Source organism: Lithobates pipiens, unplaced genomic scaffold (assembly GCF_037356315.1).
Source record: "Lithobates pipiens isolate NorthernLeopardFrog02 unplaced genomic scaffold, aLitPip1_a1.2 Scaffold_13, whole genome shotgun sequence".
NCBI classification, from domain to species: Eukaryota; Metazoa; Chordata; class Amphibia; order Anura; family Ranidae; genus Lithobates; species Lithobates pipiens.
In genome coordinates, this window is record NW_027507718.1 from 475,257,440 (window position 1) to 475,283,317 (window position 25,878).

Sequence of the window (25,878 nt, forward strand, 5' to 3'; positions counted from 1 at the left end):
GCCGCGCCAGTGTGGGGTATATTTTTCTAAGGCCAGAAAGGTGGTACCTCTTGGGTCCCGATTATGTTTAAGATCGTAATGTTTACTAACGTTATGTTTGTCAAATCCTTTACAAATGTTAGTGATATGTTCCCCCAGGCGCACATGTAGCATGCGTACTGTGCGTCCCACATACTCCAAACCACATGGACATCTAAGTAAGTACACAACGCACTTAGTGGTGCATGTGATGAATGTTCGTATGGGGTATGTAAGTCCATTGCTAGACGAGGTGAACTCAGTAAATCTCCTGCCTCGTAGAGCATTTAGCTTACAAGCTCTACATTTCCCACAGGGGTAGAAGCCCTTCAAATCACCAAAAAAAGTGGGTCTAGTTGGGGGGTCCGGGACATTTGGAGCAATCATATTTCGCAAGTTAGTTGCACCCCTAAAGATCACATTTGGTCTATCAGGAAGTTCGGGGCCCAAGATTCAGTCATTTTTGATGACCGACCAATGTTTCTGTAAAATTCTTTTCACAGCCCAATGCTGGCTGGAAAACGTTGTGAGTAAAGAAACTCCATAGTTGTCCATGTTATCAGTCCTGGGTGGTCTCTCAGCTAACAATGTTTGACGTTCCCTACTGTTGACCTCCATTATAATGGAGTCAAGGGACTCACTGTTGTAACCTTTAGCTAGGAATCTCTCTTTTAAGATTAGTACCTCCTTAAGAAAATCCTCATTAAAAGTGCAATTGCGTTTTAAGCAAAGAAACTGGCCCTTAGGGACCGCTGAGAGCCATGACCTATGATGGCAGGAGTCGAGTGGAATATAGCTATTCCTGTCAGTTTTCTTGAAAAACGTTGTGGTAGTTATATTATTATCCCGGATGGAAATATTCAAATCCAAAAATTGGATATTGATGGGGCTTGAGACATAGCTAAGAACTATCCCACGGTTGTTGTTGTTTAAATGGGACAGGAAGAGCTCTGCCGATGAACTGTCACCATCCCAGATAAACAAGATGTCATCGATAAACCTTTTCCAGGTGACTAGTTCCGGAGGTTTGTCACTAAAGACTATATCCTCCTCCCACTTTGCCATGAAGAGATTGGCCATACTGGGAGCAAATTTTGCTCCCATGGCCACTCCCTTCACTTGCAAAAAATGGGTCCCATCATGCCAAAAGTGATTGTGCGTCATGGCAAACAGAAGTAATTCAAGAATATAGTTGCACTGAGTCACCGAAATACTACCATCCTGGGCCAGAAAGTGATGGACCGCTTCATAGCCCAGTTGATGGGAGATAGCGGTGTACAGTGAAGCTACATCCGCGGTAACTAGGAGATAGGTGGGTTTCCATTCAATCAATTGCAGAATGTTGATCACATGTTTGGTATCTCTCAAAAAGGATGGCGTGCCCATCACCAGTGGTTGCAGATATTTGTCAATGTATTTCCCTATACGCGAGGTTACAGAGTCAATTCCACTGATGATGGGCCGCCCTGGTGGATTTTCTAAAGATTTGTGTATCTTGGGTAGAGAGTACATAACCGGTAAACGCGGCGCCAAAGGTACCAGGAAGTCCCTTTCTTTTTTATTTAAAATACCCATATTGAACCCTTTCTCAACCAACTCTTTTAGTTCACCTTTGAATTGGGTGGTGGGGTCTAAAAGTAATGGAGAGTAGGTCTCAGAGTCTGACAGAATCCTAGTCATCTCTTTGGAATATGCGGTTTTGTCAAGTATTACAATGGCACCGCCTTTGTCAGCCGACCGAACTACTATGTCTTTCCTGTTAAGCAATGAGTCTAAACCGGCCCTAAATTCCCGTGTGGGTTGAGCTGGTCTCAATTTCAAACTATTGAGATCCTTTAATACCAGATCACGGAAAATATTGATGTTAGGTGCTGTATTACCAGGAGGATTGAACAAGGAGGCATTCGATAAACCAGAATGCATAATTGTTGAATCCCTAACTAATTGGCGGGAGGGGTTGCTCATAATATATCTCTTAATGTTCAACTTGCGTGTAAACTTTTGAATATCTATAAATGTCTGGAATTTATTTAGATTCTGAGGGGGCACAAACTTGAGACCCTTTCCGAGAGTCTGCAATTCTTCATTAGATAGCTTTTTATTACTTAAGTTAATGACACCACTAATATCTAAGTCCTTCTTCTTTTTGGTGTGAAGACGTTTCCCCCCTCTGCACCCTCTCTTGTGTCTCCGTTTCTCTTGTGTCCCCCCCGAGTGCCCTCCTGAAAACCCTGTTGGTAAAAACTGCCAGCTGAGGGTTGACTATATGATGGACGAAAACCACCCTGACCCCTAGGGGCTTCAGAATGCCCATTCCTGTCATCCCCAAGGGGGCCATATCTATTAAAGGTCTCAACCCTGTAATTGGATCCCAAATCTCTTACATCCGGAGGGGGTCTCCTATCCCTGCTGCCACCTCTACCTTGAGAGAGGGATTTGTTTCCCTGGGAAAAAGATTTACCACCTCTGGATCGCCAGGGTGGAGGGGGCGCCATTGAAGTGGGATATTGGTGATGATTAAATGGAGTTGGATGATGGTGATGATTAAGATTACGTTTATCGACCCTTCCTCTGAAGGACTGGGGATATGGTTGTGATGATGGACCCATTACTCTTTCAGTGTATACTGGAGAGGCCTGACTCATGGGGCCCCAAAAAAGGTTAGAATCACCAACGCCGCCTCCTCTGATTCCCTCAATATGCCCTGGGGGATGTAGACCTGGATCACCCATGGGGGGTGAGGGGGCCAAGTTCTCAGTAGAGACCTGCCATTTAAAGACAACATTGTCTTTATAATCTTTTTTATCCCTATTGTATTTTTTCTTTTTCTTAGTTTTTTGTTCAGTTTCCTCTTTGGTCAGGATAGTTTTTAGGGATTCAGATCTTTGCATATACTCAGGATCATTTTTAAAGGGGACAAGCTTAGTTTTAATCAGACCAATCTCATAATCCAATGAGGCAAGTTTCCTCGATTTCTTAGCAATCAGGAATTTTAAAAACTGAACCCCTGCCTCATTGAAGTATTTAAACCATTCGGCTATTTCCGTGTCCTCCTTTTGTGGGTTAACCTCCCATCTCAAACTCCTGGGAACCATATTTTCCCTTACATATTCCTCCAGATAGGCTATATCCCATTTTGTGTGTAGTTCAGAAATGGTTAAATTCTTCAACCTCAAAAAACAACCGGACAGGTCATCCCTGGAATTCTCATTCCCATCAAAGACTCCTGTGGTGTCAATGACAGCTTGGGATCTATATTCAAAAACATCCATTACGGATGTACCAGCAGCAAATTAGTGTATCGTATAACAGTAAAAAACAAAAGGAGTGAAACTTGCGCTTGGTAAAAAAATTTGTTGATATGGGAAAAATCAATTAAGAAAATAGCAGCTGAGCACAAAAAACCAGATACTAGGTCCAACTAACAGAAATGTGAAAAACAGTGCAGCGCTTAATGTATAACATGTGACTGAATATAATGAAACAATAAATCAGGAAAAAAAACTTTCAAAGATAATGTTTCCAAAAAGTAAAACATCAATGATAAACAATACACATGTGCATATTGTGCAATAAACAAAAAATGGATTATTAAACCAAAAGAAGGGTCAAAAAAACACTTTTAGAAGGACAAATAATTATTTAAACTACAGCTTAATGCTGTGAAGCACAAACTTGTGATTAAGTGAAAAAAATAAACAACAAAATTGAAAAACAAATCAAAACAAATCCCATGCTTTGGATAAATGAAGTGATTTACAAGGCCCCATAAATGTGAGGATATAAGTTCATTAGGTGGAACGTGAATGGAACTTTATAGTTGAACGTGAATGAAACTTTAAAATTGGTCCCAGGTATCACTGGTATAGGTGCTTGACCACGTAAATTCTTTCAATGTACTGTTTAAGTAAGTAGTAAAGGCTTACCAGAGCCACCTTTAGTGTGCGCAGATACGAACTCCCCAACTGTTGGGATCGGACAAGATCGTTCCTCCGACACTCCTCGTGTGAATGGATGACTCGAATCACCTTTCCGGATAGGAAGGTAAAGAATGACCCACACCTTCGGGTGTTCCTTGAACGTTGTCCGTTCCGGTCCGTTCGAAAAATGTTGGCGTGTCACCAAATGGATGAAAAAGGAAAAAAGCGCCCAATCGTGTGATAAAGTCTAAAACACGTGTACTTTATTTTCCAACCAAATAGACGTTGAAAGATACAGATGACTCAATGGAGTCGTATAAAATTGAACGAAGAAAATTGCTAGCAAAAATATAAAATAAAACGGATAAAATTAGCACGACATGTAGACGTATCTACCCGACGATCGTTTCGTCACAGATTGACGTCATCAGGGGTACGCCCACACCCTCGTGCTTAAGGTTTAAATAGCCTATGGGTGAGGTAGGGAGCCCTGCCATAGGTGCAGACCAAAACGTCCGTGCATAATGGGTTTAACCCACAAATGACCAGTCCCTTCGGAATGGTTACCACACATGGAAAAGAAGAAAAAGGGAAAAAAACGGTCAACGACCAGTTAATTCAAATAAAGTTCGAGTACCATCATGACTAAATGGTGGGACTCAAATATACAATAGACTAGTAAAAGTGACCACTGAAAAATACAAACAATGAGTCCTATGACAAATCACCTTTGTTTGACAGATGGCCAAATACAATAATGGTGGCTGTCTAACTGTATGCATGTCCCAAAAAGGGTAACCTAGTTCAAAAAAATATACGAAATGTATATGTATGCAATACATGCGTATAGATTACCCTAAAAAAAGAGAGAGGAAAATGACCATAATATTGAGGTGGGGGCCTAAACAGCATTAGCTGCCCACCATCACCCATAGTCCAGTTAAAGAAATACATGGATGAGACATAACCAACAGGTTTAGAAAGAACATTACAATCACTCTATTATCATAAAATATAGTTTACATAAAAGATCATGTAAACTACCTAGCAAACATTGCTTACAAAAATACAAATAATAATAGTGAAAATAGTGTATGAGACCCAGACTGAATACAAAATCAGTACAAAAAAAGGAAAAAGGGGAATATTAAATCAACTGTTGTTAATAAAACAATTAATGTCCCATTCGACGTTGAGCCCCCCAGGGATATGTGTCCCTAATTTATGGATCCAGTTTGTTTCTGCCCTGGAAATAGTGCGCTTAGCGTTACTGCCGCGCCAGTGTGGGGTATATTTTTCTAAGGCCAGAAAGGTGGTACCTCTTGGGTCCCGATTATGTTTAAGATCGTAATGTTTACTAACGTTATGTTTGTCAAATCCTTTACAAATGTTAGTGATATGTTCCCCCAGGCGCACATGTAGCATGCGTACTGTGCGTCCCACATACTCCAAACCACATGGACATCTAAGTAAGTACACAACGCACTTAGTGGTGCATGTGATGAATGTTCGTATGGGGTATGTAAGTCCATTGCTAGACGAGGTGAACTCAGTAAATCTCCTGCCTCGTAGAGCATTTAGCTTACAAGCTCTACATTTCCCACAGGGGTAGAAGCCCTTCAAATCACCAAAAAAAGTGGGTCTAGTTGGGGGGTCCGGGACATTTGGAGCAATCATATTTCGCAAGTTAGTTGCACCCCTAAAGATCACATTTGGTCTATCAGGAAGTTCGGGGCCCAAGATTCGGTCATTTTTGATGACCGACCAATGTTTCTGTAAAATTCTTTTCACAGCCCAATGCTGGCTGGAAAACGTTGTGAGTAAAGAAACTCCATAGTTGTCCATGTTATCAGTCCTGGGTGGTCTCTCAGCTAACAATGTTTGACGTTCCCTACTGTTGACCTCCATTATAATGGAGTCAAGGGACTCACTGTTGTAACCTTTAGCTAGGAATCTCTCTTTTAAGATTAGTGCCTCCTTAAGAAAATCCTCATTAAAAGTGCAATTGCGTTTTAAGCGAAGAAACTGGCCCTTAGGGACCGCTGAGAGCCATGACCTATGATGGCAGGAGTCGAGTGGAATATAGCTATTCCTGTCAGTTTTCTTGAAAAACTTTGTGGTAGTTATATTATTATCCCGGATGGAAATATTCAAATCCAAAAATTGGATATTGATGGGGCTTGAGACATAGCTAAGAACTATCCCACGGTTGTTGTTGTTTAAATGGGACAGGAAGAGCTCTGCCGATGAACTGTCACCATCCCAGATAAACAAGATGTCATCGATAAACCTTTTCCAGGTGACTAGTTCCGGAGGTTTGTCACTAAAGACTATATCCTCCTCCCACTTTGCCATGAAGAGATTGGCCATACTGGGAGCAAATTTTGCTCCCATGGCCACTCCCTTCACTTGCAAAAAATGGGTCCCATCATGCCAAAAGTGATTGTGCGTCATGGCAAACAGAAGTAATTCAAGAATATAGTTGCACTGAGTCACCGAAATACTACCATCCTGGGCCAGAAAGTGATGGACCGCTTCATAGCCCAGTTGATGGGAGATAGCGGTGTACAGTGAAGCTACATCCGCGGTAACTAGGAGATAGGTGGGTTTCCATTCAATCAATTGCAGAATGTTGATCACATGTTTGGTATCTCTCAAAAATGCGCAGGTATGCTCTGCATTCAGGGCACACAGTACCCTGTGGAATACATAGCCCTGTGCCCCAGCCTGGGCTCCTGCAGGCATTGGCGGGAGTGACATCATTTGCGCCTGTGAACACGGAAGGAAGACTGGGCAAAGATGGAAGCACTGGAGGAGCCATGACAGTGTTGCTCTGGAGAGCTCTGTTTGCAGGTCAGTCTGTCATAATATTAGTCTAGTATATTTTTGGATTAACCTGCATGGGGCCCCAATTTTTTTTGTGCTACTTTATTACCACTTTATCTTTTGCCCCGGACAGCCTTAGGTCTTGTGAGAACAGGATCCTGCATAAAAAGTGATCCATGGTGCATGAGCTATAACCCATTGTTCATGTCTTCATGCAGCATAGTATGTTACATTGCAGTTTGGTGACATCCAGTGTGTTGTGTAAAAATACAGGCATGCTACGTTTTTCTGCACTGCACCACAAATCACACCAGAATTATGGTGTAGGATAGGGCACATAGAAAACAGTTGTTTTCTATGTGTCCCGGTGATGACCTGTGTTTATCCAGCGCAGAAAACTGCAGGTCACTGCAAATAGTGTTAATGAGCCGCGAAAAGTTTCAAACTGCAGTTGACCTTCTGACACGTGCATTTGATCTCTTTAAGTGGGTTTTGCATTTTCATAGACTTGTACAGGAATGAAAAATGATCATCAAACAAACAAAAATCATGACACCGACCCTAAGGAACTCGCCGACTGCGTACAACGATATAGTCATTGTGGCTGATGTAAAAAAAATTGGGAACTTTTTGTTGTAGCACCAACTTAGATCCTAGGCCAACCTTCATCGGAGTATGGTGATAGGAAGTTATAGTTTTCAAATATTTATTGGTTGAAAACAAACAGAATCTCATTCAATGAAATATAAATATCAATATCTCATTCAATGAAATATCAGCAGTGGAAAGTAAGCAGAGTAACAGTTCCTTACAATGGAAGAGTGCTCCCTCTAGTGGTGAATTCTTAGTATGACATAAAAAAGAACATTTAATCTCTGACATTATGTTACATAATAAAACAAAAAGTACAGTTTAAGGTCAAACATGGGAATTGAGTGAGGAGAAGGAGGAATGGAGACATAACCTTTCCAGAGCAGATATTGCAGGTGAATAATACCAGCTGCCAGCTAAATAAAGAAGATTGCTGCTGGAGAGACTCAGACAGATTGTATTTCCATGTAGTAGTGTTTTTTCTATTTGAGCATCTTCACATATCTGGTAATACTGGATGGCAGCTCAGCCGCCAGAGCTTTAGCTCAAAGCCCAAAGTGGACCTTCCTTCACCATAAAAAGCAAAAAGCTTCACCCCCTTTCTCTCCCACAATTGTTTAGTTTGCATATTTTAGATTTTTTTTCAACTTAAAAAAAAAAAAATGTTGTGTGCTGCAGGACAGCACTTCCTCCTCGTCCACTTGAGCAAGAATGAGATTGCCCACCCATGCTGAAGGGATCCGCTGGGCATTGGGACTTGCAGAGTCCTCCAACACATGTGTGGCTTTTCCTGCATACGCACGCAAGGACGCTGCAGTAAAAGGAGGCCTGGGACGTTTCACACATTTCAGAATGTGGGCAGCTGGTGTGTTTTTTTTTTGGAGGGGGGGGGGCGGCAAGCCCCCACCCCTCTGCTGTTTGCCGGTCGGTCCGGCACTTACCCCATGGTGGCACTGATGACAGATGGTACTAATATGTGGCACTGATGACACGTGACACTGATATGGCACTGATGACAGATGGCACTATGTGGCACTGATGACATGTGGAACGATGTGGCACTGATGACAGATGGCACTTATACGTGGCACTGATGACAGATGGCACTGGGGACAAATGGCACTGGGAACAGGTGGCACTGGGGACAGATGGTACTGACAGTTGGCACTGGGGACAGATGGCACTGACAACAGGTGGCACTGGGGATAGATGGCACTAACTGGTGGCACTGGGGACAGGTGGGAGCGGGGACAGATGGCACTGGGGACAAATGGCACTGGGGACAGATGGCACTGGGGACAGATGGCACTAACTGGTGGCACTGGGGCCAGGTGGCAGTGGGGGAAGATGGCAGTGGGGGGCAGATAGCAGCGGGGGCAGGTGGCAGTGGGGACAGATGGCAGTTTATTTTACGTTTTTTTTTTTACTTACGGCCGCTGCAGCCGTTCATCACTCCCTCCTCACATGTCTCTGTGTGAGGAGGGAGAGCGGTGCTGAGAGATGATCTCATATGTTTACATATTAGATCATCTCTCATTGGACATGCCAATCGCGCTGTAAACGGCCGCTGTGATTGGCCGTTTACAGTGATCTGTGATTGGCTGTGTCCAAGGGACACGGCGTACACAGAACTTCCCAATGCACACTCTCAGGAGCGCGCATTGCGGAAGTAAACAGGAGGACGTCTTTCGGCTATAGCGTGGGTGCGAAGCGGTTAACAGAAGCCGGGTTATCGGCTTTCTTCTTCTCTCCTCACGCTGTCAGTACGAGGACCAGCTTGTGTTTGTATCCTGTGATCAGCTGTCATCACATGGATCGCTGCTGTGATTGGTCCTTTACACAAGTCTGGGATCGGATGAGTCCGAAGTACTCTACGATCACAGGGCGAGTTGCCCGTGCGATCACGGGGGGACATCTATATAAGCCCTCCTGGCAAAGTAAGCCCACGCTGAAGCTGTCTTTTGGCTATAACACGGGCGTGAAGTGGTTAAAGTCTAATCCCAAAAATAAAAATATATTCAGTTACAGTTTACAGATTCTTAGATGTGATGACGCATCAGTTTTCTCTTTTTAGACTTTTCCCTTTATTTTCACCTGGTGATCCAGCCAGTAAAGTCTGTTGTTTTTCTATTTCTTTTAACAGACCAAGCTGTCCAGCAAGAGTGGCAGATAGAGGGTTGAGACAAACCGTTTACAACTGATAGGTATTTACAATGGTCAGCTTTTATTTATTTTTGAAAAAATTTTATCCCAAAAGGGAAAAAAAAATCTGTTGCTGCAACTGCTTAAACTCTGGTTTAAAAAACTTATTTTTTTTTCATTTTGCATAGGGTAAGAGAAGGCTTATGACCTGTTTTTTGTTTTTTTTCTGCCATTTGTGTCCCCACTGGGAAGATTTCACCTCATTTCCTGTCCCATAGCTAAAATAGGAAGTGAAAGGAAATCCCCCCAAAGTAAGGGAATCCTTGGTTGTCACTGGAACCGGCATCCCCATTGGAAAATGTCCCCTCTCTTCCTGTTCTGGTGACAACCAAAGTGTGGGATTTTCTTTCACTCTCTGTGATAACGGTAAATCGGACAGATAACTGAAGGTAAAACTTTTTTTTTTGTTTTGGATAGAGTGGAGAGGGATTAAAATGACTGTCGGGTTTTAATACTGTCTGTGCCCCCCCCCCCCCCAATTAAGGATATTCACCCTCTCTATTTGTCCTATTTACTGTAATCACTAAGAGAAAAATAAAAGTCCAAATTTTGGGTTGTCACCAGAACAGCAAGAGGGGAAATCTGCCATGGGGGACACTAATTCTGGTGACAATCAGGTATTCCCTCACTTTGGAGTATTTCCTTCCACTTCCTGTTGTGGCAGTGGGACAGGAAGTGAAGGGAAATCTCAATGGGGACACTGATGGCTAAAAAAAAACAAAAAAAAAAAAACAAAGACAAAACCTGGGTTATAGCCCTCACTTTCTCTATCCAAAATTAAAAAATGTTTTTGCCTATAGTCCTACTTTAACAGTGACGTCCTGTCATCTGTGGTGGCCTTAGTAACCTTCAATATTTAGTAGGATGATTTGATATACAGTTAACTTCCTTCATAAAATCATTACATGGATTTTTGCTTGGAAATCATATGTACATTTCTACACAGGCCCTGTTTGGCATTCATAGCTGTAATTAGAGGGTGGAATGGCGGGCCTGTCCTCTCCTGGGTGATATGAGTCACAGGGGAGTTACCAATCTCTACATGGAACAATTATCTGCAATGTCACAGCTCTCGCCTCTTCCCACTACCAAGATGGCCGCCGCTAATCCTGCGTCCTCTAACGTCATCGCCATTCATCAAAATGGCCGTCCGTGTTCTATGAATGGTTGGCTCAGGCGGCGGATCCTTTGCCAATAGCCATCATGGACGCTGTTAGTGGGTCACCCGAATGTACGTCACGTCGTGACTCCGCCCCGTAACCGGCACTTGGCTACCAGTGAGGAGATGGAGGAGGAGTGAGAGCCGCTTGGCGGAGGGACATGGGGCAACATAGAGAAGAGGACACGGCGCAGCTGATCATCTGTTACCATGGCGGCCCTGCTACTGAGAGCAGGCCTGAGCCGAGGACCTGTACTGCGAGGAGACGGAGTGAGGGGTAAGTCACCTTCTCTGTATGTGTGTGTCTACAGGCCTGTACTTTCCTACACACGAGCGATCACTCCTATACACCCCTACCTACACAGGGGGGGCACAGTCCTATACCTACCTACCTACCTACACAGGGGGGCACAGTCCTATACCTACCTACCTACACAGGGGGGCACAGTCCTATACCTACCTACCTACACAGGGGGGCACAGTCCTATACCTACCTACCTACACAGGGGGGCACAGTCCTATACCTACCTACCTAGGGGGGCACAGTCCTATACATCCCTACACAGGGGGCACAGTCCTATACATCCCTACACAGGGGGGCACAGTCCTATACATCCCTACACAGGGGGGCACAGTCCTATACATCCCTACACAGGGGGCACAGTCCTATACATCCCTACACAGGGGGCACAGTCCTATACATCCCTACACAGGGGGGCACAGTCCTATACATCCCACCTACACAGGGGGCACAGTCCTACACGTACCTACACAGGGGGGCACAGTCCTACACGTACCTACACAGGGGGGGCACAGTCCTACACGTACCTACACAGGGGGGCACAGTCCTACACGTACCTACACAGGGGGGGCACAGTCCTACACGTACCTACACAGGGGGGGCACAGTCCTACACGTACCTACACAGGGGGGGCACAGTCCTACACGTACCTACACAGGGGGCACAGTCCTACACGTACCTACACGGGGGGCACAGTCTACACGTACCTACACAGGGGGGGCACAGTCCTACACGTACCTACACAGGGGGGGGCACAGTCCTACACGTACCTACACAGGGGGGGCACAGTCCTACACGTACCTACACAGGGGGGGCACAGTCCTACACGTACCTACACAGGGGGGGGCACAGTCCTACACGTACCTACACAGGGGGGGCACAGTCCTACACGTACCTACACAGGGGGGGGCACAGTCCTACACGTACCTACACAGGGGGGGGCACAGTCCTGCACGTACCTACACAGGGGGGGCACAGTCCTGCACTTACCTACACAGGGGGGGGGCACAGTCCTGCACGTACCTACACAGGGGGGGGCACAGTCCTGCACGTACCTAGACAGGGGGGGGGCACAGTCCTACACGTACCTAGACAGGGGGGGGGCACAGTCCTGCACGTACCTAGACAGGGGGGGGGCACAGTCCTACACGTACCTAGACAGGGGGGGGGCACAGTCCTACACGTACCTAGACAGGGGGGGGGCACAGTCCTACACGTACCTAGACAGGGGGGGGGCACAGTCCTACACGTACCTAGACAGGGGGGGGCACAGTCCTACACGTACCTAGACAGGGGGGGGCACAGTCCTACACGTACCTAGACAGGGGGGGCACAGTCCTACACGTACCTAGACAGGGGGGGGCACAGTCCTACACGTACCTAGACAGGGGGGGGGCACAGTCCTACACGTACCTAGACAGGGGGGGGGCACAGTCCTACACGTACCTAGACAGGGGGGGGCACAGTCCTACACGTACCTAGACAGGGGGGGGCACAGTCCTACACGTACCTAGACAGGGGGGGGGCACAGTCCTACACGTACCTAGACAGGGGGGGGGCACAGTCCTACACGTACCTAGACAGGGGGGGGGCACAGTCCTACACGTACCTAGACAGGGGGGGGCACAGTCCTACACGTACCTAGACAGGGGGGGGGCACAGTCCTACACGTACCTAGACAGGGGGGGGGCACAGTCCTACACGTACCTAGACAGGGGGGGGCACAGTCCTACACGTACCTAGACAGGGGGGGGGCACAGTCCTACACGTACCTAGACAGGGGGGGGCACAGTCCTACACGTACCTAGACAGGGGGGGGCACAGTCCTACACGTACCTAGACAGGGGGGGGCACAGTCCTACACGTACCTAGACAGGGGGGGGCACAGTCCTACACGTACCTAGACAGGGGGGGGCACAGTCCTACACGTACCTAGACAGGGGGGGGCACAGTCCTACACGTACCTAGACAGGGGGGGGCACAGTCCTACACGTACCTACACACACAAGATAGGTCAGTCCTATACCACTCACCGTCTATACCAGAGAACACAGCCGTGTACATAGAGAGGCACAGGTCCATGCCTACACTTAGAGGTACTTTCTAGGTCTACAGTAGCGAGAGCACAGCCGGTCTATACTGGAGAGAAGATGACTGATGCACACGGCTGTGCCGCTCCAGGTGGGAATGATTGCTCCCTTCAACCTTGTGGTGTGGGTCCAGTCTGTAGCCTGAATAAGAGCCAATGGTTCAAGAAAGGCTGACCGCACTCCCAGGTATGAAGTGGTGATGATTACTTTATTGAAGAAAAAAATCCATCCAGACACATCATAAGACATCATGAGACCTCTATGAAGGCACGGCAAGATTAACGCGTTTCACAAATCAAGGTTCACTTAATCATAAGACTTAGTCACATGACTGAGCGAACCTTGATTCGTGAAATGCGTTAAACTTGCAATGCCTTCATAGGTCTCATGATGTGTCTGGATGGATTTCTTTCTTCAATAAGGTAATCATCATCACAGCATCATACCTGGGAGTGCGGTCAGCCTTTCTTGAACCATTGCTATACTGGGGAGAACACGGCCGTGTACGCGGGTCTGTACTGGGGAGAACACGGCCGTGTACGCGGGTCTGTACTGGGGAGAACACGGCCGTGTACGCGGGTCTGTACTGGGGAGAACACGGCCGTGTACGCGGGTCTGTACTGGGGAGAACACGGCCGTGTACGCGGGTCTGTACTGGGGAGAACACGGCCGTGTACGCGGGTCTGTACTGGGGAGAACGCGGCCGTGTACGCGGGTCTGTACTGGGGAGAACACGGCCGTGTACGCGGGTCTGTACTGGGGAGAACGCGGCCGTGTACGCGGGTCTGTACTGGGGAGAACACGGCCGTGTACGCGGGTCTGTCTCGGGGACAACGCGGCTGTGTATGCTGGTCTGTCCCGGGGAGAACCGGACAGGCTCTGAGGTCATCAGATGTAAATGGAAGCATGCCTATAAATTTACATGAAACATCCAATCGGATCCACACAAGACTGACAGGCAGGCCTGACTGGGACACCCGGGGACAACACGGCCGTGAACGCGGGTCTGTCCCGTGGACAACACTGCTTCATTCCTCCTGAAAAGTGAAAGTAAAGCAGTTGCCTCGGGTATACTTGCATGCCTTGGATATATTATAGAGTACAGTAAAGTTTAGGAAATACATTTTTCTCATTCTATATGTACATTCTGAATGCTCTGGATTGTTGGTCCTCCTAGAAATTATTCTATAGAATTAGATCATAGTGTTATCTCCTTCCACACGGGTGTCCCAGTCAGGTCTGCCTGTCAGTCTTTTGTGTGGATCTGATTGGATGTTCCATGTAAATTTATAGGCATGCGTCCATTTACATCCGATGACCTCAGAGCCTGTCCAGGGAAAAGTCCCTGTTGTCCTCCATTTTTCCAGCCCTAGTGTGACGGGTCAGAGGTCCTCCCATAGACCTAATATGGGTCCAGAAAGTTTTGACAGCAAACGGCTGAACAGACGGATGTCACAAAATTGGTTTCCGTTCTTCTGTGATATATCCGGAGATCTGTTCATGGATTCTGTCTGTCTGGACTGAACACGACTGTTAGGCAGTTGTTCATGCTACTCCCTGCAACAATGTTTCATTCGTTGTGGAAGGTGATGAAATCAGAAGCCATTGTCTCCAGGGTGGATTTGATTTAAATCAAGTCGATTTTAAATCCTTTTTAAACAGCAACTGTCATCTCTGTCCTGCAGTGGCTCCTCCTCTGACCCGCTGTTGACTCACCAACAGTCCCATTCACTTTAATGGAACGGCTGGTGACGCGACAGTGACCTAACAAGGCGAGGGACGTGGCGGCAGTAGGTGAGTGGATGCCCGCTAACAGGCGCTGCCATGATGGATCTGAAATGACAGGTGCTCTATAAATGTAAGGCCCTATTCTCACTGGTAGTACAATCTATAATGTTTACAAAAAAAAAAAAAATGAAGGTTTCCTATTTAGAATAATAAGCTGTCAGGTTAGTAAAACGGCGATATCAGAACCGATTCAGTCATACAGTTTGTAATGTACATCATTTTGAAAAACAATGGGATTAAGGAATGTTCCTGAACTTTGGTTTATTTCAGGGTTACTGTGAAATTGTGTGAATGCATCAATGCGATGCATGCTGTCTCAGCTTGCAGACCTTGGATTCATTGAATGAGTTTACCAAAAAAAAAAAAGTAAATATTGCAGAATATACAGCCTCGTGCTACATAACTAAGCTCAATTCCATGCTGAATAAACTAAGCTATTAATATACACTAAAGAGGAGAGAATATCTCATAAGATTTAGTGACAACAGTTTACTGGCATACAGGAGCGCTGGGTTCATGTTTTGATGTGATATATTGTATACATTCCTGAAATTTTGATTAATATATCCTAAATATAAAATTATCTTTATATTGGGGCCAAAACAACTAATCGATTATGAAATTAATCGATTAATCGGCCACTAATATAATGGGGTTAAAAAAAACTAAAATGAGCCCTTTATAGTACAAAAAGAGCAAATAACCGCTACTGTAAATATTACTTTCACTGCCCCATAGTAAAAAACGAACCCTTACAGTAGCCATCATTTGCTCTTTTTGTACAAATTTTTAACCCCATTATGTTACTAAACACCTCAGGCCTGGGTCACACCTCTGTGTTTTGGTGCAGTGGTCTTGGCTAAGCTGATTGGAAGCTCCATGTTGGGTCTATTGGTGTCCGAATGTAAACAGCATTGGCCTGTGTACATCCAATTACCTTTCATTTCAACCAGATCCAGAAAAAAAATGATTGTGTACTTTTCCTTTTTATTTTTTTTTCTGCCCTATATGTGATGGATCGGAGTTTTTCGAATGTAAACGGAGCCACACCTCCTTACAGCTGGCCCTGCATAGACTTATGAGTCGGGAAAGCTCAGCTTTTTAAATGTATCAAAAAACTAAACGGACACTGATGTCACAAAAGTGACAGCGGTTCTGTTCTGCCAATAGACTGGAGGACTGCTGTATGAAGGGGGGGTTACAGTAGAACTATAGGCAAAAACTTTATTATTTATTTTTTTTCATTTTGGATAGAGCAAGGGAGGATTATAACTTAATTTTTCACAATCTGTGTCCCATTGCAGAGATTTCCCTTCACTTCACTTACTTCCTGTCCCATAGCCAAACAGGAAGTAAGAATAAATCCCACCAGATCTAGTGTCCCCATTGGAAGATTTCCCCTCTATTACTTTTCTGGGGACAACCCAAAATTTGGGAGTTTCTTTTATGTTTACTTTCAATGATAATGGTAAACAGAAAAAAAAAATAGCGAGGGTGAATCTCCCTAATGGGGAACAGACGGCAATAAAAATGGACAGGTGTTCTAATCCTTCTCCACTCCATCCAAAACTGAGAAAAAAAGTTTTGCCTTTTTAGATTTTTTTTTTTTTTTTTCTGTTTATTAACCACTTCAGCGCCGGAAGATTTACCTCCCCTTCCTGACCAGAGCACTTTTTGGGATTCAGCACTGCGTCGCTTTAATTGACAATTGCGCGGTCGTGAAACGCTGTACCCAAATAAAATTGACGTCTCCCCCCCCCCCACAAATGGAGCTTTCTTTTGGTGATATTTGATCACCTCTGCGGTTTTTATTTTTTTGCGCTATTAACAAAAAGAGTGTCAATTTTGAAAAACGTGCATTATTTTTTACTTTTTAACCACTTGCTTACTGGGCACTTAAACCCCCCTCAGTCCCAGACCAACTTTCAGCTTTCAGCGCTGATGCACTTTGAATGATAATTGCGCGGGCATACAACACTGTACCCAAATGAAATTTTTATCATTTTTTTCCCACAAATAGAGCTTTCTTTTTGGTGGTATTTAATTACAGCTGGGAGTTTTATTTTGCTAAACAAACAAAAAAAGATGCAAAAAATAAATAAAAATCATGTTTAATAGTTTGTTATAAAATTTTGCAAACAGGTAATTTTTCTCCTTCATCGAAGTGCGCTGATGAGGCAGCACTGATAGGCTGCATTGGTGGGCACTGATAGGCACAGATAAGGTGGCACCGGTGGGCACTGATAGGCTGCATTGTTGGGCACGGATGGGTGGCACGGATGGGCACTGGTAGATGACACTGATGGGCACAGATATGTGGCACTGGGGTGCAGCACCTTTGAGGCAGATTGTGGGCACTGCTGGGTGGCACTGCTGCGTGGCACTTATTTTTTAATTGTGTTTAGTGATGAGGGGGCAGGTGGGCACTGGCAGGGGGCAGGTGGGCACTGGCCGGTGATCGGCTCTTTTTTTTTATTTTTTTTATTTTTTTTCTCCTTGCGCTGTCAGCGCGAGGAGGAATAATGGCCGATTACCGGCTCCATTATATCACATGATCAGCTGTCATTGGCTGACAGCTGATCACGTGATAAGGGGTCGGGATCGACCCCTTGCTCGGATCGGTGATCAGGCGAGTCTTAGACTCGCCGATCACAGGGGGCGCGCAGGCCGCTCGTGCACGGGACTACGTCAATAGACGTAGTCCCGGCAAAGGAGATCCGCGCTGTAGCCGTCATTCGGCTATAGCGCGGGTCTCAAGTGGTGAAATAAATATCCCCCAAAAATATATAACAAAAAAAACAATTTTTATCCGCAGTTTAGACCGATATGTATTCTACATATTTTTGGTTAAAAAAAAAATTGCAATAAGTGTATATTGATTGGTTTGGGCAAAAGTTATAGCGTCTACAAAATAGGGGATAGTTTTATAGCATTTTTATTATTATTATTATTATTATTATTATTATTATTTTTTTTTTTTTTTACTAGTAATGGCGGCGATCTGCGATTTTTTTTTTTTTATTTTGGACTGTGACATTATGGCGGATACATAGGACAATTTTGACAAATTTTTGGGACCATTGGCATTAATACAGCGTTCTGTGCTATAAAATTGCATTACTGTAAAAATGACACTGACGGTGAAGGGGTTAACACTAGGGGGTGCTCAAGGGGTCAACTGTGTTGCCTGGGAGGTAATTCTAACTGAAGGGGGAGGGGACTGACTGGAGGAAGTGACGGATCGTAGCTAATAGGAACACACTATCTCTCACTCCTGTCAGAACAGGGAAGTGTGTGTTTACACACACTCGTCCCTCTTCCGTCTCTCCTGGTCATGATCGTCTGCGTTTATTGCGATCATTGGCCACAAGCAGCAGCACCCCGCTGCTCCCCCATTGCTCCGGGCACTAAATTACCTTGTCTTGGCACTGGGAGTAGAAATTGGGGTGATGCAAGGTGCGAAGGTGCGGGAATTGGGATGGTCTGAGGTGCGAAGGTGCAGGAATTGGCATGGTCTGAAGGGTGAATGCGCAGGAATTGGCATGGTCTGAAGGTGCAAAGCTTAATATTTAACTTCTTACTATTTGTTTTATAGCATTTCTTTTATTCAAATTTCTTTTCATGATTGAGTGTGAGAAGTTGACTTTTTTTTTTTTTTAATGTAGCTGGCACTTTAAGTTTTTTGCTAACATTTTTCGGCACACTATGCTCCAAAAGGTTGCCTACCCCTGAGCTAGATCAAGGTTTGATCCAGGTCACTGCCAATGTTCATGTTTGGGTCAAAAGTCAGGGACAGTATATATTTTGAGCAGGATTTTTTTTTTTTTGTAGGATAGATTAAAAAAGTAAAATGCACACCATTGTTTCTATGCTGTACTACGGGTACAAACAACTATCATACACATATGTGGTATTGCTGCTATTTGTCAGGAGCAGGAGAATTTTTATTTTGGGTTGTTCTTTCATAGGTTATGATGTTAGCAAAAATATACAGCTAAATTTAAAAAAAAAATACATATTTTTTTTTTTTATCAAAGGAAAACCAAAAATAAAATAAAAAAATCAGAAGATCTTAATTACCATTTACCACCAAAATAAATTTATCCTGAAAAAAACAGTACGTTCCACCCGGTTGTACAAAGTAATGTACAGTTTTACTAACACATGTCAGGGTTGCAAAATTGTGCTTGGGCATTAACATTTGTTTTACCCTTAGGCACAAAGGGGTTAACACTGACCAGGGTGCTTACAATGGTCATCTTTTTATGTAAAACCTTTTTCTACCGTTTGATGCAGTTACAACAATTTGTTAGTCAAGTCCATTTATATCTGCTAATGCCACCTACTCCCCAGATTGACAATGCTGCTTTCCAAAGGTGTCTGCTTTACTACGTCATGTGTGATGCAGGAATGGGTGAAAGATTATGCATGTTCCTGTAACACACAAAAAACATGAATCATTTTTTCAGGTGCATGGTGGTGCCATTAATTCTTAATGACACTCTAATGCACTTTGCTAACTTGTTTGTGAAATCCCAATTAGAGTAAAAAAAACCTCCAGAGACACACGCTGAACTCAAGGGTCAAGGTACATCAGCGTCTGATAGCACCAGACTAATGGGAACAAGACCATAACCGCCAGACCTGTGGCCTGACTGAAGTCTCATTCAGAATTCCTTAGCATCCCTCCCTACCTTTTTAAAGGGGAAGTAAAATCTTCCTTTTTAATTGTACCTACAGGTAAGACTATAATAAGGTTTACCTGTAGGTACTGTAACTATCTCCTAAACTTGCACCGTTTAGGAGATATTTACTAATATTCGCTGAGGTTGTTGGGGCATGAGCACTGAAGGAACGGGGCCAGTTCATGACGTTTCTTCAGGGCTTGTGCCGTGACCAGTGGCACCCATGTGCGTGCGCTGGAGTGCCGTAATCATGGCTCCGGTCAATCAGTGCCGGAGCCCACAAACCCAGAAGTAACTCTGGGAAACGTGGGCCGTGTGCTAGCACCGATCCATGGCTTTGTTTTGAGGCAAGTATTTCATAATGAGCTAGTATGTGATGCATACTGGCTCATTATGCTTTTTTGTCTTGTATGTTTTTTTCTTTTATTGGAGGTTTACAACCTCTTATAAGTATACTCTTACTAATGCAAAAAATAAAACCAAATGGTGATTAAATACCACCAAAAAAAAAGCTCGATCTGTCAAGAAGAAAAAAAATAAAAAATCAGTGACAGCGCTGTGTTAGGATTATTCTTCTCCTGTGATCAGTCAAACTCCAGATGTATTGAAAAGCAGAGCATTTATTTTCAGATGCGCCGACACAAAAGGATGATGCTTACAAGTCAAAAGTTACAGTAAGAATCATACAAAGGGATGTACACCCCACCCCCCTCCACCCCCTCCCCCCACCCCCTCCTAATACCTACAAAATTATACGGTAGCTATAATGCTTCCATTGGCTGAGGAAACACTGATAGCGTGTCTGGTACAAAATGGTACTTTATTGGCTAATTGGTGTTTCCTGTAACTCCGTATATGGTTAAGCCTAATCATCCTACAACTTACTATGGAGTTTGTTAAAACAAATGATAGAGCAAGTTAATACAACAACGTGCTCAGAAGTCATCTTAAAAATCAGTCCCAGGGTTTTTTGTTTTTCTAATCGCATAAACATTTAAAACTTTTCTACCATAACAGCTGAAAGCTGAAAATTGGCCTGGGCAGGAAGGGGGTGAAAGTGCCCAGTAGACAAATGGGCCACAGAAGCGTTGGAAGATAGTAAGGCCTTCCTCTATACACATGGCAAGTATTCCATACGGTTACCCATGGAATCAAAAGGGAGCTATTTTAAGGTGCTTCTTCCACATAGGAAATAAATATTATCTGTAGGGACCAAAAATCTAAACATTCTGAGAGTTATGTTAAAAAAGATTCATTACCTTTTACTAGCCTTTGTGCCAAGTACGCTCTCATTTATGGCAACGCCCCCTTCAGTGCCGTTAATAAAACAAGAAACCATGTGAAATGTTTCTCCCAAAGCCAAAAAGGTGAACTGTACTTGTCCTAACCTGAATGTTTTGTTTGTGTTACTACAACAACTTTTGACAATTGTTTTATCTACACAGTGAGTGTTAGGGCAGCAAATAACAGAATGCAATTCCAAGGTAAAAGCCTGAAAACTTTTTGATGTTTACAGGAAGGAGAAGGTTTCTGCCCCATACATCCCATGGAAAGATATTGGTCCACTCAGAGTCCATGGGGGGGGGGGGGGGGGAGGGAAAGATAATGCGATTCATTCTTCAACCAATGGAGGGACTATTTCAGACAGTTCAGTTCCAGGCAAATCAAAAAGGGCCAGCTGGGTCTACTTGACAATTTAAAAAGGCAACCAAATATAAAAAAATAAAAATAATCCCTGATGTAAGGCTTCATCAGTCTTGGTGTGGCTTTCTCCTTATACACTGACTTCTCCTTGCCTGGAACTGTTGACCTCACAAAAGGGAAATAAGAGATGCATGGACTAGTTGGGTCTACCCTAAGCTTGACTGATGTAGGATTGGTCAGCTGAACCTGGAAGTCCTCATCTCGTCCTTAGTTTATCCACTTAAAGACCAGGCCTTTTTATGACACTTGTTGCTTAAAAGTTAAAATCCATATTTTTTCCTAGAAAATTACATTATATTTTTTAGCAGAGATCCTAGAGAATAAAATGGCCGTTGCTGAAATATTTAATGTCACACTGTGCTCAGCAGTCTTTGAAACGCAAATTTTTTGGAAAAAGTACACTTGAGTGGAATGAATGGGGGGGGGGGGGGGGGGGAGACAGTAAAGGTTAATTTTTTATTTTCTACATAGGTTCCTCTAAGCTAGTGCATTGTTGGTTCACTTACCTTTTCCTTCGATTTCCCTTATAAATGTTGTTTTTCTTTGTTTTCTTTGTCTGAATTTCTCACTTCCTGTTCCTCCTCAGTAAGCTGTTCTGGCTGACTAACCACCAGTTCGGATGATGGTGAGAAGTTTACTGAGGAGAAACAGGAAGTGAGATATTCAGACAAAGAAAAAAAAAAAACATTTAGAAGGGAAATCGAAGGAAAAGGCAAGTGAACCAACAATGCACTAGCTTAGAGGAACCTATGTAGAAAATAAAAAACGAACCTTTACAACCCCTTTAAAGGGATTGTAAAGGTTTGTTGTTTTAAAAAATAACAAACATGTTATACTTGCCTACTCTGTGCAAGGGTTTTGCACAGGGTGCCCCCTCGAGTCGGTGATGTGACGCTGGTGTATACTGTATGTGTGTGTGTGTGTGTGTGTGTGTGTGTGTGTGTGTGTGTATATATGTGTTTGTTTTATTTTTATATATTTAATTTATACCTATAGGTAAGGCTTACCTGTAGGTGCAGTAAATATCTTCTAAAACGTGCACCATTTAGAAGATATTTACTTTTGCATCGCCAGTGATGTCGCCAGCACAAGAGCACTGCGTTCTCGGTGGACCTGTACCTTCCATAGAGGGAGCTATGCTATGGCTCCCGCACATCCTTGCGGTTTGGCCGTGAACCCGGAATCAATGTTGGGTGAAGATTGAAGCCCTGTCAGCAGTGACTGCATTTTCAGGATAAGTCTTTTGTATTGTGCTAGTGTGCAATGCATACTCGTATATTATGACATACATTTGCAAGCAGAAGATTATTTTTTTTTTTTTGTTGATTTACTGTTTTAAAGAGTAATTCCACTTTTGAGAAAAAACATTCCCTCTGGGTGATCTCTATACATTGCAAGGATTTTAACTAACTATTAGATTCCTACCTTTTTGTTCGGCTGTCCATACATTATATAATTTTCATATTCAATTATCTTTAGATTTACCCTCAACTATCTAGTGCAAGGGCCTGTCTGATTGCATAAAGATGGAAAGTGTTTGTTTAGGTTTGACCTCTTAATATTACATGGTTTTGGTAAATCTCTAAGGCAAAGTTAAACAGGAAGATTATATAATGTATGGACAGCCTTATTCTGATTAAAGTGGTTCTGCACCTTTTAAAAAAAAAAAAAAAAAATTTAAAGCCAGCAGCTACAAATATTGCAGCTGCTGACTTTTAATAAATTCACACTTACCTGTCCCAGGGTCCAGCGATGTCGGCTGCAGATGACAAGCGATCGCTCGTCTCTCTGCTGCCCCCGCCACCATCCTCTCTCAGGGAATCGGGAAGTGAAGCATTGCAGCTTCACCGCCCGGTTCCCTACTGCGCATGCGTGAGTCGCGCTGCGCATCTTTGCTGGTCCCCGCTGTGTCCTGGGAACTGTTTGTTTCCCACAACACAACGGGGGGGGGGGGGGGGGCGTCGGTCTGCGGCGGTCTTGTCCCGGAAGTGGGTGCAGATACCTGGGTTATCCGGGTAACTGCACCCCCTCCCCCCTGAAAGTTGCTGATTGTGGCACCGAAGGGGGGGGAGGGATCAGATAAGCGGAACTTCCACTTCAGGGTGGAGGACCGCTTTAAATTCAATTAGCCTTAGGTGCTTCGACTGTCTCTATATGCAATAGATGACAGAGAATAATTCTCCAGCTAACTGAAGCATGTATGGCTAGTTTTTGAATTGGAGAGTTTTACTGTTTATATGGTTGGGAAGATTTTCCCTTCACTTCCTGTACCAGACACTGTGGTTTCTAGGAGACTGAGATTTTCCCAGCAGGAACACAGATGGTAGTATGAGCCCGCGTTCCGTCAGATTAGGCGACCCATCAGAATGTGTAACGGAAGTGACGTTTCCTCGCCGCCATCTTGCTATACCCCACACCCGTCCACAGTAAAGATTCAGTGAGAAGGGAGCAAGCAGACATTGCTACACCCACCAGAGTTTTGCATTTTACACTTATAACAGTAAACTGAGGTTATATAGTGAATTACAGTACTTAGAACTCTGTATGAATGTTTAGATGTTGAATTTTATAAGCAGCAGCGATCCTGCTCATCTCACAGGTTTGCTAATCTGATTTGTGCTTGCCCCTTCCCGCTCTATCCTTACTGTGGGCGAGTGCAGGGTGTAGCAAGATGGCTGTGACGGAACGTCACTTCTGTTAATGCTGACAGGTCGCCTAATCTGACAGAACACTGAACAGAAGTTCTAATCTTCCTCCCCTCTATCCAATGACATTTGTTTTTTATTTTGTGACACTACATGTAGACCCCTTTCACTCTGCCTGTGTTTTTCAGGCACTACAGTGCTAAAAATAGAGCCTGAAAAAAGCTGCTCCATTCACTCCAGTGTGAACACTGGAGCGGTGCGCTGGCCGGGCGTCGGAAAAGTCCTGCCAGCAGCTTCTTTGGAGAACTCGCCTCTCCAACACCGCTGCTCCCCATTGAAATTATTAGGGCAGTGCTGTGATACTGTCAGCTAAAAGCCCCTCCAGCGGCGTTTTGCAGGTGGATTTACCCCTTTTTTCGGCTGCTAGTGGGGAGTTAAAACCGCCCCGCTGGCGGCCGAATAGTGCCTCTAAAATAACGGTAAAACTGCCCTCAAAATAGCGACGCTTTACTGCCAACGCCCGTGGCAGCTCGATGTGGAGGCCCTCTTAGTGTTTGTTAGATTACGTCAATATACTGTATTGCTACAAGAAACCAGTTGGAGCAACAAATGAGATCTGGCTTGGCTTTGCCAGGAGCCTTCTCATACAGGTTTACACGATCGCCTTCCCCGATGACCTTGGTTTAAGGACTTGCAATCCAGTGTGCAGAGTGTGATCATTTGCAATATGAATATTTTCTATATACAGCCAGAGCTTTTATCTGAAAGTTCCCAAAGGTCACCAGACCTCATGGCCAGTGATGTATATCTACCGGTATGGAAGTGTGTGTGTGTGTGTGTGTGTGTGGATTTATTTTATTTTATTTTTTTACATTTTGTTTCTCATTGAGAAAGCTGTTAAAAGAAAAATACTTTTGGGAGATGCCACTCTGATTTCCTGAAAATACTGGTGCCCTGGCCTTGTGAGCTATCACTTCAGTACTTTAAAGTGGTATTAAAGGAGTTCAGCCTGAGGCTGTTTGGCTGTACTTCTCATATGGATCACAGGAGTGCAGTTCGTTTGGCACTTCTGTGACCCATTTTCATCAGAGCCGGCTGAATCTGCTCTCTGCTGAAGTCACAAAATCGGTCCGGGCTTGGCATCATCATGACCATGGAGTCGGGATCCACCCAGGTCCCTGGACTGACACCCGGCTCAGTCTTTCAGCGAGCCGATGAGCCGGCCGCTCCACCCCCTCCCGGGCCCAGCACTCCAGTGAATGAGGAGGGAGCTGAGCGATGTGACCGACAGTCAGCAGCTCTCTGCTCAGGGAACTGTGAGAACTGAGCGATTGGCAGTGATTGGTTTTCAGTGTTAAAGGCGCCGGAGGACAGATGCAGCATCGGACTGATGCTACAACCACCTAAGTAAGTAAAACTTATATTATACCTTATTTTATACTTTTTTTTTATTTTTTTTTTTATTATAGACTTGCCTATAGTTAAAAGTCAACCAAGGGAGTTTACTCCCACCTTAAAGGTAACAGCATTTCAAAAACACCTGAAGGCATGCAGCATTCTTCTGGCTCTGCCTTAGCCCTAATACCCCATTGATCAACTTCATAAAGAAATGCCCTGTGTACCCAAGCCCTAACATCACTCCATAGAAAAGTTATTAAAATACTACAGCCAGTCATTTTAATAACAATGTGATGTCTATGTCAGGAACACAAAGGGAGGATTTACTACTACTGGAGAGCGCAAAATCTGTGTGCAGCTCTGCATAGAAACCAATCGGCTCCCAGGTTTTATTGTCACTGCTTAAAGAGGAAGTAAACCCTGATGAGTTTACTTCCTCTTTCATTCCCTGCAAAGCATAATGGACTACTATGCATCGCATAGTAGCCCATTATGTGTCACTTACCTGACACAGGAGCCAGCGAAGTCGTCGCTGTCCCCTGTAGTCCGCA

The 25,878-nt window shown here is 44.4% G+C and overlaps 1 protein-coding gene across 2 annotated transcripts in view; it reads left to right on the plus strand.

Annotated features, from left to right (window-relative positions):
* The first annotated feature begins 10,802 nt into the window (after window positions 1-10,802).
* Window positions 10,803-25,878, plus strand: part of LETM1 (leucine zipper and EF-hand containing transmembrane protein 1) — a 79,383-nt gene continuing 64,307 nt past the window's right edge. For both annotated transcript variants that reach the window (XM_077477924.1, XM_077477925.1), the window contains exon 1: window positions 10,803-10,993. In XM_077477924.1, the coding sequence (XP_077334050.1) occupies window positions 10,927-10,993 (67 nt within the window). In that variant the 5' untranslated portion in view covers window positions 10,803-10,926. The remainder of the gene's footprint in view (window positions 10,994-25,878) is intronic.